A 13,109-nucleotide genomic window follows, 5' to 3' on the forward strand; every position below is an offset into this window, starting at 1 on the left:
CCAGCGGGGCATGAGGGAGAGCATACTGGAGACCCTCAGAGAGGAGCTGGGTGTGCAAAATGCTGGGCTTGTTCTCAAGCTTCCGCACAGAGGGGCTGGAAAGAGACACGGGGGGGGGGGGATAAGGAAGGCTGACTGCCTGAAGGGAGACAGACAGAGCCCCTGGCTAAGGGTGCCGGCCAGGCTTAAGGGGTAAATGTGAATTTTAAAGGGTATTTAGTTTCTTCAGAATTTGAGCTTTTAAGCCCAGAAAGACTTGGACTGCCATGGTGATGGGGCAGGGCAGGGCAGGGCAGGGCAGGGACTGAGGTGCTCTTGGGGCTGAAATCTAGTGGGTCAAGCCCTGCCTAGTGGAAACCATCCGTCTGTAACATTCTAAGGCTGTTGTAGGTCCCTTCCTACCTGGGGCAGGGAGGAAGGCAAAAATAGGGGAAAGGAGAAGGCCTTGGAGGGAGAATCTGGTCTGGTCGTTGGTCCTGGCTGAGGGTGGGCTGTGCTCTTTTGAGCCCTAGGTTGACCCGGAACTGTACCAACCTCCTCCCTGCTCCTTGAGCCTCACTTTTACTAAATAAGGCCAGGTGAAGGCTCAATGGGCAGCCACAGTAGAGGAAGGAGAGCATGCATGTCCCGACCCGAGCCCCAACCCTACCCTGCCTGCATGCCCTGGTGGCTCTTCGGTGGGCACCCCAAGGTGACCTCAGAATCCCCTTACCTGGCAAAAATCCAGAAGTGTGGCTCCCGGGGTGTTCCTGTGGCTTCTCCAAGGCACCTCTGCAGGGCAGGAAGCAGAGATTAGGCCATGAAACAGGTCACTGGTGTGATTGTTGCCTTCTCAGATGTCCCTCATGAGCAAGGAAGCAGGACTCCGGAAAGGGGTCTCGGGTCCCCATTTCTTGCTCATCCTCAACCTGTGCCATTTGGGGAAAGGTAGAGAACCTTCTAGCTGGCCCTTGGGAGCCAGCCTGCCATTTCTTCCTAAAGCAGACCCTGAGCAGAGGGCTGTAGCCTGCTCTGGCTTCAAAAAGGCTGGGTGTTCAAAGACACCTTTTTTTTTTTTTTTTTTTAATGTTCCTCACTCTCAACAAATTTACAAGTCCCCCCAGAATGGGGAGCATCATCATACCCCAGTCTTCCTAGCTGGAAGCTTCCTAGAGTCTATAGGCACACACCCAGGCAGGCCAGAAAAGCCAGGGAGAGGCTGGTGGAAGGGGGGCAGCATGGGTGTGTTGCGGGGGGAGACAGGCCAGATGTTCTTGGAATAGGACACGGGGGTGATTGATGCGGACTGGAATTTGAAAGGGGAACATTCCCCACGTGCCTTATGCTCCGGGTGGAAAATGGGTGTGGGGGGCTCTCTCAGTCTTGCCAAGTTCATATGAAGGAGATGCCTCTCCCCGCCTGTGTCCCCACACCTGTCCAAAGACATTAACTCCTGCCTCCCCAGAGTGTCCAGCTTTGAGAATTCTTCCCTCATACTGTCCTCTATGGGTCTCTATGGGTGACTATACAGACAAGCAGTGCTTACAGTCATGGCCCCAGGGTTTTCACCATTCTGTTGTTCCCCAGTTCTTCCCCTGTCTAACACTCCACCCCACCCCCAGGTCCCGCTAGAATCGTGGCCCTTCACCTCCAGCATTGCCCAACTTTGAGGGGGTGGCCTTGTTCCCAACAACAGCACGGTGAGCTTGTGTGTGGGTTTAATATTTGCCTTTAAGGAACTGGACTTTCCCCAGCCAGAACTGAGAGGCTAGTAGCAGAAATTTTCTGAGAAAACGAAATAAGGGCCCTGGTACCGGGCTACTGCCACCACGGTGTCATTCTGCTCCCCTCTTCCCCCCACTTTCTTCTCTGCTCCCCCACTCTCTACACTCTTTCTATACTGTCCAAACAAAACCGATTCCTCTGTTGTTAATTGTTAGAGAGCGGGCAAGACCGGATCGGCGCGTGCGGGGCGCAAGGCCGGGCAGGGGTGGCCACTGGGGGTGCCCCGGGCCCCCAAACCGAGCCAGGGACGAGCCTGCCCCCAGCGGCCGCCTGGCCGCGGCTTCGCCTAGGCTCGCAGCGCCTGAGCGCGTGGGGCGCAGGGGCGGCAGGAAGCTGAACGGGGTGCCCCGGAGCCCAGGGAGTCTCGGGGAGCAGCGTGCCGCTGCTTGCTCGAGGTTCCCTCCCTCGCCGACGCCCGTCCGGCTTGGCCTCCGCCACCGAAGCCTCTGGGTGGCCATAAGGCAAAAGAACGAAAAAAGCAGCTGGCTCGGGCGCGCGCTCCGCGGCGCGGGTGCTCCCTGTTTGCTCTGCCTGCTCCCCTTTCCCGCGCCCGCGTTCCCCCGTGAGGGCGCCCCTGCTCCGTGTGAGTTCCCTGGCACCGTGGATCCTGGCGCCCTGTCCTAGGAGCTCAGTTTCTCAAATTCAGCTCTAGTTCTGTGGTCTACGTGCAGCTAGAACAACTTGCCGGCTTCTCTGCACCTCAGGCGTTGTTTCGTTGAGATTCTCAAAATTTAAGCATAGCTTTCCAGCCCCTCCAAAATCTTTTCGCGTTTGTTCTTCTCACAAGCGAAACTTTTTTCCCCCTTGACACTTGATTTCCAAACATTTCAAAAGGTGGGAATTCCACCTCTGCTGGCTCAAAAAAAAAAAAAAAAAATAGATTATGTGGCCTGGGTCCCCAAGTTTGCTCCTGTCTCTCCACAGTTTCATATGTAAGTTCCTACCTCAGTTTCCTAAAATTTAAACACAAGCCGGGGAAAATTAGTCCTTCTGACAAATTTTCCTTACTCGGGATAATGGACAGTTTCACAGCCGTTAAGCGCTGCTTTTACGGGGCGGCGGCGGGGGGGGGGTATCTTCCCGTGTCCCTATCATTTTTTTTTTATCTGAAGCACTGATCCCGTTCTCTTTCCCTGCCACCCGCCCCCCCCCAGTTTTATCAATGTGGAACATAAGACACTAGATTCTGTAGTCTGTTGCCCCAACCCCAAATTTTACAAGTTGAAACCTGCCCAGACCTCCTTAACAATTTTCCTGGAACCCTCAAAGTTCTAGCCTTTCTTTCTATGTCCTCCTCTAAATATAGGCAACTCAAGCAGCCTACACTCATTTCCCGGGTTCCAGAAAATCGTGGGACTGCCTTCACCAATTACACCTAAAACTCACTCAACAAGAACCCCCGTACTCCCCCCACACACACACACAAGGGTCACATATTCTAAGGCTCCTACAAGCTTTCTGGCCACGGTTGGGGTTCTTTGAAATACAGATGCTCTCATGCAAGCCCCCAAAGCAGGCTAAGCAATGATCTAAGGTGTGTGTGTGCTCACATGTGGCAAGAGCTTTCTATGTCTCTCTGGGCCACAAAAGGCACAAAATTAACCCTTGACCAAAGCCTATTTCTTTATACTAGAATGTTGACTGTCCCCAATCCTTGAGTAGTCTGAGCATTTTCTCTGCACCAAGTATTAAGAGTCCCTAGGTCCTTTTAGCTTACCAATTTAAAAAGAAAAAAATTAAATTCAAACACCAGTTGCAAAGTCCAGTACCATCCTGGACCCTTCTCCTCATTCCCCCACGTTGGCCCATGCTGAGTGTCCTCAAACATTAGGCAATATTTTCCAGGCCCCCAAACACATTTAGTTAGCCTTGGGTCACGCAAAGTTTCTGCTATCTCCCGCTGCAGTGCCAGCCATGCACCCACTCAGAAGACTCTTACATTTCAACTTTTTTTCCCCCCAGTCACTCTGCACAATCTCTATAGATTACAAATTTGGGACATTTATTCTCAGTCCCTATGACTTAGGAACTTATATCTCTAGTCCTTAAAATGTAGTAGTTGGCCCTAAAGTGCTCCAAAGATATTGAGAAACTTTAGACTCTGAAATTATTTTCCTGGGACCCCCAAATTCAGGAACTCCAAAACAAATTGAGATTTTTTTTCTTTCAAAGAGTTGGGTTTTTATTAAACTTTAATGAATTTTGAAGAATTTATGACTCCTGCCAGAGTCTCCCTATATTTAGACAATGTTTTATGGTCTCCCAAAACACAGTGAAAAACGTCCCAGACCCCCCAATCCTAGATTTTAAAGGTCTGTGTCTTACAAATTTTCTAGCTAATAATTCTATTCCCTGCAATTTAGATTTCAACATCCATTGGGTAATTTTTATTGATCCCTAAAAGTCGGAGTACGTTTCTCCAAGCGCAAACATTGTCCAAGAAAACATACAAACTTCCCCCTTGTTCAACAAAAAGACCAACTGAAATCTGTCTAAGAAATTAAAATATTAAACGACATTGATTTTTCTGTCTTCCTCAAATAGACTGCCTGCACTTCCAATTCGCCCACATTTAGACAGCATTTCCCCATTCTCTGGAGGACTTCTTTGAAGCCACAGAAATTATAGAGGTGAATTTTTCCCCCGGGGTGCTACAAGGTCCACTGGCCTCAAGGGTAAACCTTAGTCTCCACTCCCGACCCCCAAAAAGAATTGACCTTGATCCCTAAAATCCCATCTCCCAATTTTAAGCAATTAAGATTAAACTCCCCCAAATTTCATGTTGGGAATTTTTTTTAATCTCAACAAACCACCTAACTTCTACAAATTAGTCTAGGATTTTGTGGGTTTCCCAAGCTTGCTGACAAAGATGTTGGGTTCCCCAAGTTAGGCCTGGATCACAATGTCCCCTATTTTTTGCATGGAATAATTTCCCTCATTCCCCAACTTGGATTCTGATTTTTCTGGAATTTCTAATTTCGTGATTAACCACAGTTTTCCCGTTTGTGCAGTCTCCCTCAAGCCCCCCTACTTCGGGACACTCATTCACAGGGCTGCAAATCAAACAAGGGTCTGACTTGGGATCCCCGAAATTTGAGCATTGTTTCCGCTGGCCACTCTCAGCAGCTTCCCCTGTCCTGCGCATAACATTGGTTTCGGCCTCTTCAGTTTCCTATGGTGTCCCGGCGGCAGCTCAGATTTTGGAAAAGTCTGTGTGCCCCCAAACACGCTCAGGACACTGCACTAAGGCCAGGACGTGGGCAGTGCTGCTTCCTCGTCCAGGAAAACGACTGGGCATTGCCCCCAGTTTCCCCCAAATTTGGGCATTGTCCCCGGGTCTTTCAACGGACTGGGCGTTGCCCCGGGACACTGGGGACTGCCTTTGGGGTCTCGCTCACCTTCAGCAGCGTCCACTGCGCTCCATAGAGCCTCTCCGACCCTTCTCCTCGGATCCTTCTGCGCCTGCGGACCCGACCTTCGGCCTTGCGGTGAGCTCCCCGTGGCGCGCAACCCGTGCCCCAGCTCTGCCGCTACAGGCACCGGACTACCTCGCTGCTAGTCCCCAGGGCTGCTGCCGAGTAGCACCGGGCGGGAGCGGGCTGATAGCTTCTCCCTCGGCGGCGGGGCGCCCTTGAGTTGGGCGCCCCGAAACACGCGCCACTTTGCATTCACTCTGCCAAACAACGCGGTTGTAGGGAAAGCGCCTAGCGGCCAGGAAACTGGAAGGGCCGCGCGTTGGGCAAAGCAAGCTAGGGAGAGGCGCTGAACGCTCCGGCCGCTTGGAGCCTCCAGCCCTACGGGTCGAGGGCTTGGGGAGGCGTGCGTGCGCAGAGCGCGGGCTCGGTGATTGATGGCCAGGCCCAGAGGCTAGCCCGGGCCGTGCGGGTTTCCGCCGGTGGTGGCCCCTTCCACTCCTAGAGGTGCACGGCGGCGCGGGGTGTTGGGGAGCAGGGTGCACCGGTTTGTGAGTGGTTTTGACTCCGTAAAAATCACAGTGGCTTCTTACATCGTCTGAACCTTCCAGGAGATGGTTTTCTCAGACCCCCAAATTATCGTGGTGGCCCCTGGGGCAGAACCCGCGTCCACGCACTGAGGACGGGGGAACTGCTATCCGGATATTCTGGGTGGGTCCCCAAATCGCGCTGCTTAGACACACTCCAGTGAGCTCTGGCTTACAGGTATGGTTTGAGCTATGTTTCCCGCCCTGCCTCTTTTTCTGCCTAAGGGTGCAGACATTGGGCTCCACGCAGGGCCCAACTCTGGCGTGGCCAAACCAGCCTTCCCTTCGTGGGGCACCTGGTGGCCCCCCGAGGCTGCTCAGGTATCCTACGAAAAGCACCGGGGGGCGCTCGGGATCTGGCTGAGACTCGAGGTGTCTCTCAGCCCGCTTTGCTTGCTCAGGCAGGTGGCGGCTGTACGCTCCACCCTAGCCGATACTAGGGATACTAGGGACCGTTCACTGCCTGTCAGGTAGGTCCCTGTGAGAACCCTGTCAGGTAGGTCCCTGTGAGAACGCTGTCAGATAGCTCCCTGTGAGGACCCTCGACCCAGCACCCAGCTAACTGAGCCTGAGCTGTGTGCCAGGATGCGCCTACTTTGTAACCCTCTGAGCACAGGTCCCCTCACTACCACTGAGGCCTAGGGTGCCACGCACGTTGGTTCACACCACGCGCCCCTGTTACAACAAGTACAGGGCACCCCGGAAACATGACATGGGGCCCCGATATTTTTGGAACGTGTACCCCGTATTTCGTGGGCCTGCTGGGGCTGCCAACCTCCCCACCCCCAGCCTCCAAACCACGCACCGCACGCCCCCCCCATTACCCCCGCGCCCATGGCCCCTGGCCCGCATTCCCCCCCCCCCGGCTCCAGTTGCGGGGGCGGTCCCGGGGCGGGGCGAGGGCCCTGCGGGCGCCCATTGGTGCGGGCGTAAGGCCAGCGGGGCCCGAGCGGGCGCCGAGCCGCGGGGTGGCGCGGCTATAAGAACCGGGCGTTGGCGCCCAGAGTTCGCCTGCTCTCCGGCGGAGCTGCGTGAGGCCAGGCGGGTCCCCGGCCCCCCCTTCCGGCCGCCCCCGCCTCCTGGCCCACCCGCCCGTGCTTGGCCCGCCAGCGCCTCCATCCGGGCTGGCGGCCCCGCGTCGACGCCGTCCGCCACCTCGCTGCTAACTCCCGCGCAGGGCGCCGTCGGCGGGGCCGCGCTCCGTCGGGCCTGCGGATCTCCCCGCCGCCTCCTCCTCTATCTACCTCAACACCCCATTCCTGCTTCGCCAGAGGAGGCGGTCCCCACCGCAGGCAGTCCGGCTTGCAGGTCGCCGGCGTTGTCATCCCCCGCGCTCCCCCTTCCAGCCCTCCCCGGCGCGCAGCCCGGCCGCTCCCCTTTTCTCGCTGCAGTCCCGAGTGGCCGCGGCGCCGCCACGCCTGTCCCCCCCCAGAGGCCCGGGCTTACGACGGCAGAGGGCTCCGTCGGCCCTAACCGAGCTGGGTGCCCGTGGCCGGGGTGACGCCTCCATTCCTCCCCCCTCAGCACCGTCCTCGGCCCTTCGAAGTTGCGTTCTTTCCTCTGCTTGCCGTGCGCGCCCCCCAAGCGCACGCACTTACCCGCCACCTTTCCTAGGCTCCCCTCCTGCCCCCTCCCCGCTCCTCCTCGCCTCAGACTCCCTCCCCTCTCACGTCCTCCCTCTGCCTTCGCCTACCCAAGAGGATTAATTATACGCTTTCTGTTTCTCTCCGTTCTGTCCTCTCCCGCTGTGAGCCTACCCGCCTCTCGCTGTCCTCTCTTCTTCTCTCCCTCTCTGTGGTCCCCCCCGTTTCACGTTCACTCTATCTCTCTCACTATCTCTGCCCCCCACTGTCCTTGATACAACAGCTGACCTCATTTCCCGATACCTTTCCCCCCCCAAAGTATAGTATCTGCCCCGCTCCAGCCCTAAGATACCCCGCCCTCCCTAAAGAAGCAGAAGAGACGTCGTCCCCCCCCACCAAAAAGCCATCCCCCCGTTCTGTCCCGTCGCACATTCGGTCCTCGCGACTCGGTCAGAGCGGGGCTGGCAGAGGAGTGCCCGGCAGAAGGGCCTTCGCCCGCTGTTCGGTTTGCAAACTCGCAGCAGGGAGATGGGCAGCAGCATCGCCGGCTTCCAGGTAAGGGCTCTCAGGGGCCCCAGACGGATACGCAGGGCCTGGCCTGGGTTTGGTGGGACTGGTGTGGTCGGGGTTGGGGGCTGGGGGCCGTTCCCTCTGCAAACTCGCGCTCCCCCTTGCGCCGTGGGGTGGGGGTGGGGGCATGAGTCTGGGGTCTAGTGGGGAGGGGGTGTGTAAGTTGAATTCAATGGAGACTTCTGGTCCTTTGGTTCATGTTGGGGAGGAGGAGTAAGCGGTTTTAAAATGTATGACTCGTGTTGTGCAGGCCCTGTCCCCCCAGGGTGATGAGGAGGGGGGTAGAGTCTCCGAAGCCCACCCTGGTATGTTGACTTGGTGCCAGTGAGACTGAGAGAGGAAAAGTGCATGGGCGGGGCCAGGAGCCCCCCCAAATTGGCAAAGGAGCCAGGCCAGCCAGACGCCACAGTTCGCTGTTTCCCCCACAAACATACACACCCCAACTCTGTCCCCAACATTCCCAACCTGGAATGTGGGGAGAGGGGCCGGTTTCGGGCTTAGAAACGCAGAAATGTTACAATCTAAACAGGAATAACTGCCCCTGCCTTTTACTGGGTGGAACTTTCCATGGGAGGGTGTGGGAAGTAGCCCCCTCCCCGCCCCCATTAGTCTGTGAGGAGAGGGCTGGGGGCGCACGATGAGGCCCCCCCTTCCCACTGGTGGTGCTTTGCTAAGGAGTGGACCAAGGCTAGCTGTTGGGGGTGCAAGAGAAAAGGGACTGGCTGGAAGGAGGGAGGGGGCGGGTGCAAAGGGGCGGGGGGAGTGGTCAGTAGGGAGGGGGTGGGGGTAGGGTGGAGCCGGGACTGGGAGGAGCCGACTCAGACATAAAAGCCGAGGCACTGACCAGCTCGCAAACTGGACATTAGCTTCTCCTGTGAGAGCCTTCCAGCCTTTTCCTGTCTTCCTCCTCTTCAGCCCCAGCGGCCTCCTTATCCAACTTCAGGTAACCAGGGCCGTGGAGCCAGAATCCTGCTGCCATCCAGCTCCGGCCTGCCCCGTGGGGTGGTCAGGGCACCCGCTAGCCTCGGGCCTCTGCCCTTGCAGCCTGGCCTGCTGCCTCTCACAAGCCTCCGTCCTTCCTCGGCTTCTATCCTGTGCTCCCCCTAGCCCCAACCTTCCTCACCTGCCCTGTTCTCTCTTTTTCCTTCCCTTCCTCCTGCCCCTTCCAGTCAATTTGGGCCTTCCTGGGGCCCTCACCTATCCCTTACCTCTTGGTCAGCCTCCCGCCTGCTTCTGCTAGCCACCTGGGCTGGACCTGGAGCCAGTGTGATCTGGCTTTGGGAAGGGACTTCGAGGTCAGCACCGTCTGCGCCCCCCCCCAACCCCCAAGACTAACTGCTGCAACTATGGCGGGCTGGTTGCAAGCAGTGGCGGTAGCATAAAGGGTGTTGGGCGGTGGGTCTAGCCTTCTAGAGGAGGTGGGCAAAGGTGCTTTTTAGTTACCCGAGGAGCTCAAACAAGTTTGTTTCTTGACTGTTCTGCATTGGTCTCTCACATGTTTTCTTTGCAGCACAAAATCCTTTTCTGGGCCTGTGGAGCAGAGGCTGGGGCTGCGGCCTGGAGGGCTCTACTTTCTGCAGGGTCAAGGGTGGCTTACTGTGGGTCATGGTGGCCTCTCATCCCTAAAGAAACTAACTAACCATTGCCCCAGCCTGTGGCCACACGATCTTTGGCCTGTGGAGGGGGTGTGCCCCTCAGTGCTGGCATGTTCAGCCTCCCAGGGACCCGAACTGCTGTCTCTAAGAATTTAGTTCTTATCAGAAAGATGAGCCTATGGGCCATAGAGGGACTCTCCAGGGTCCCTGACCTGGATAGAAAGAGTTGAGGCCTGGTACGGGACTTTAGGCTTTCTCTTGAACTCTGAGGTGCCCAGGAAAGTCTGCACTTGGAGGACTGGGTGACCCTGGAGAGCAAGGCTCACAGGAGTGCCAGCAGTCCCATTGCACTAACCATTGAATTATTGACCTGGACCCTGCTCAGCGTGGCCTGGGAGTGGGGGTTGGACGGGTGGAGCTGGCTCTGCTGCTTAGGGAGGGGTGGCCAGCTGGGGGGGCAGGGAGGTTGGCGACTGGTCCCTTTGGATGCACATGCTCCACGGTGGGTGGGGTGGAGCTATCTGCCATCTTGGCCAGTGCTTGGAGGCCAGAGTAGGAGTGGCAGTGGTGATGTGCCCTTGGGCTGGCCCCACCCCCATTATGTCATAACAGGGAAACCATGTCCAGTGTCCAGTGTCCAGCACTGGCCCTTGCTGCTGTGGGTGTGGTCAAACTACAATTGCGCCTATGGGTGGGTGGTCCTTAAGGGTTTCTTACAGTTCAAAGCCACCGCGGGGTGCCTTCCTGGGCCCCATTGAGTTTCTCCACACTCAAGTGTTTTTTTTTTTTTTTTTCACCTCTGCAATTCAAGTGTTCCTGTTTTCGCAGGTCAAATAAATAAAGAGAAAACTGCCTTTCAAATCTCAATTGCGTTTTCAGTTAAGAGATGATAGGTGTCTTTGGTGGAGATGAGCGTCTTGGGAACATGGGTGTGGCTTGGGACGTCTAACTCAAAGCCTGCATCTCTTTTTCCAGATACCAATGGGGATCCCAATGGGGAAGTCGATGTTGGTGCTTCTCATCTCTTTGGCTTTTGCCTTGTGCTGCATCGCTGCTTACCGCCCCAGCGAGACCCTGTGCGGTGGGGAGCTTGTTGACACGCTTCAGTTTGTCTGTTCGGACCGCGGCTTTTACTTCAGTAAGTAACTCCAAACACATGGATTGGGGGAAGGGAAGGGTCAGGCCTCCCTGGGTGGGGTGACAGTTAAGATATACTGGTTTGGCCTTGGATTTACGTTACCCCCTCCCCCTTGGGGAAGGCTGTGGTCTCACACTCAAAGTCCGATAGTTAATAAAAGTAAAACCAAATGTGATTGAGAGTGTTCGTGCAGCTTGGGCTATACAAGGGAAGAGCTGGACCCTTACCATACAAATTCAGGGGTTTCCAGAGCTACAACACGGGGTGCTTATCTGCTTTCAGTATTGCTCATGCTTCTCTTGATTTCCCAGCCGGGGGAGGGGCGGCGCTGGGCATGGGTTCCCTGCTTACAGAAGAGAGCGATGGGGAACACCCTGGTGGGGCATGCCTGGAAGGGCATGGGCACCAGAATGGATGACTCTCCTTGCTGGCATGGGCCATCCTATCTTCCTCACCTGGTCCTGGACTCGCAGCCTCCTCCTCTGACTTCTACCTACCTTCCTGTGAACTGCTCTGAGCGCACTCCCACTTCAAACCTCTGGAAACCACTCCTGCTCCTGATCACTCTGAAGCCCCCACCACCCGCCTTCTCTGCACCCTCTGGCTCTGCGGGACCAGCCCTTGTTCCAGGAGTCACTCCTGCACAGAGGGGGCTTCCAGAATAGGAGGGTCCAAGGTGGAGCCTTCAGTGGCTCTACCCCCCAACCCAGCCACAGACCTGAGTGTGTGGGGGAGAGAAGGAAGACGGGAGAAGAGAAGGGAGTTGGTTTTGGGTGCCTCACTCCTCCCCTCCCGTCTTGTTCTCTCCTACCCTATCTTCCCTGTCTCAGCTCAGTGCTGGGGGTTGGGGGTGGGCCCCTCAGGCTCAAGGTGGCACCAGGCCAGGGCCCCAAGTCCAGGGACCACACCTGTGTCCACCATGGCCCCCTTATGGGGCTCACCCTCTCCTCCCTGCTTTCCAAACCACTCCAATGTGGCCTCTGGTCTGCATGGAGTTTGTGGGACAGAAAGGCTATGCCATGTTAGTTGCCAGGCAGGAGGCACCTAAGGCCAGGGACTGGTCCTGCAGCATGCATTTTCATTTCTCCTTTCTGGGCATCTCGGCTCACCTGGCTCACACTTCTACCTCATTCCCGCAGGGTGACCTAGTGGGAGGGCAGGGGTAGTTTCTTCCTTCTATAGCCTTCCCTAGGGGCTAGGGAGGCCACCCCAATGGGTGCTGACCCCAGTTGATGCTGACTAAAGTGCTTTGTTCCTGTGGAACTTCCAGGCAGGCCATCTAGCCGTGCCAGCCGTCGCAGCCGTGGCATCGTGGAAGAGTGCTGCTTCCGCAGCTGCGACCTGGCCCTCCTGGAGACTTACTGTGCCACCCCCGCAAAGTCCGAGAGGGACGTGTCGACCTCTCCGACCGTGCTTCCGGTGAGGCTTGGGGCTTGGGACAGAGGGCAGATTTTTAGGTATCGGGGAGGGGGGTGTTGGGGAGAGGGGGCGTTGGGGGGAGGGGGTGTTGGGGAGAGGGGGAGTTGGGGGGAGGGGAGGTGGGACAAAGAGACCATCAGCTTCTTGATTTGGGATGTCCTGGAGTTCATCCATAGATCTTTGTGGGGCATTCCCATAAGCTGATGTGTCTCTAGTGGGGGTGGGGGCATGTGAGACCTGGTACCCAGGCTAACATGATACCCTGACACCTGCTGACTAGCGCCTCCTCTTAAGGACGACTTCCCCAGATTCCCCGTGGGCAAGTTTTTCCAATACGACACCTGGAGAAAATCCTTCCAACGCCTGCGCAGAGGCCTGCCTGCCCTCCTGCGTGCCCGTCGGGGTCGAATGCTCGCCAGAGAGCTCGAAGCGTTCAGAGAGGCCAAGCGTCACCGTCCCCTGATCGCCTTACCACCCATCGATCCCGCCCACTGGGGAGCCTCTTCGGAGATGTCCAGAAATTATCAGTGAACCAAATTGTTTGGTAATTCTGCAATGTAGTACCATCACTCTGTGGCCTCCTCTTGAGCAAGGGACAGTTCCATCAGTCCACACTAAGATCTCTCTGCTCCACTTCCTTCCCTAGGCTTCTCCCCACCTACCCCCATGCCCCGCCTCCCCACATCAGGCTACTCCCTTTGCCCCACACCATCGGGCATCTAACTCTTCAAAACCAAATTAATTGGCTCTAAACAACCCAAGTAACCCCCCCCCAAATTATTATTTTAAAAAATTAAAACATACAGTCCCCTTTAAAACTTTAAAACATACAGTCCCCTTTAAAACAAATTGGCTTTTTAGAAACACCAGAAATGTTAATTTAAAAATTAAATAACTAAAGAAATCAATTGGCTAAAAATTACTAAAAATTAATTGGCTTAGAAACAATTGGCAAAATAAAGTAATTCGGCCCCCCCCCCTTCCTCTTCTTTCCATTTGGATCTTTAGTCAAATTGGCTTAGACTTGGATCTCAGAACCC

The 13,109-nt window shown here is 56.0% G+C and overlaps 1 protein-coding gene across 1 annotated transcript; it reads left to right on the forward strand.

The window, feature by feature from the left end:
• The first annotated feature begins 5,791 nt into the window (after nt 1-5,791).
• Nucleotides 5,792-12,600, forward strand: Igf2 (insulin like growth factor 2). The gene is given in 5 exon segments (XM_035441562.1): nt 5,792-5,847; nt 5,849-5,942; nt 10,488-10,650; nt 11,921-12,069; nt 12,364-12,600. Coding segments are annotated over 5 exon segments (699 nt in total).
• The last annotated feature ends 509 nt before the right edge of the window (nt 12,601-13,109 follow it).

This window comes from Cricetulus griseus, chromosome 3, assembly GCF_003668045.3.
Source record: "Cricetulus griseus strain 17A/GY chromosome 3, alternate assembly CriGri-PICRH-1.0, whole genome shotgun sequence".
Classification (NCBI taxonomy): domain Eukaryota; kingdom Metazoa; phylum Chordata; class Mammalia; order Rodentia; family Cricetidae; genus Cricetulus; species Cricetulus griseus.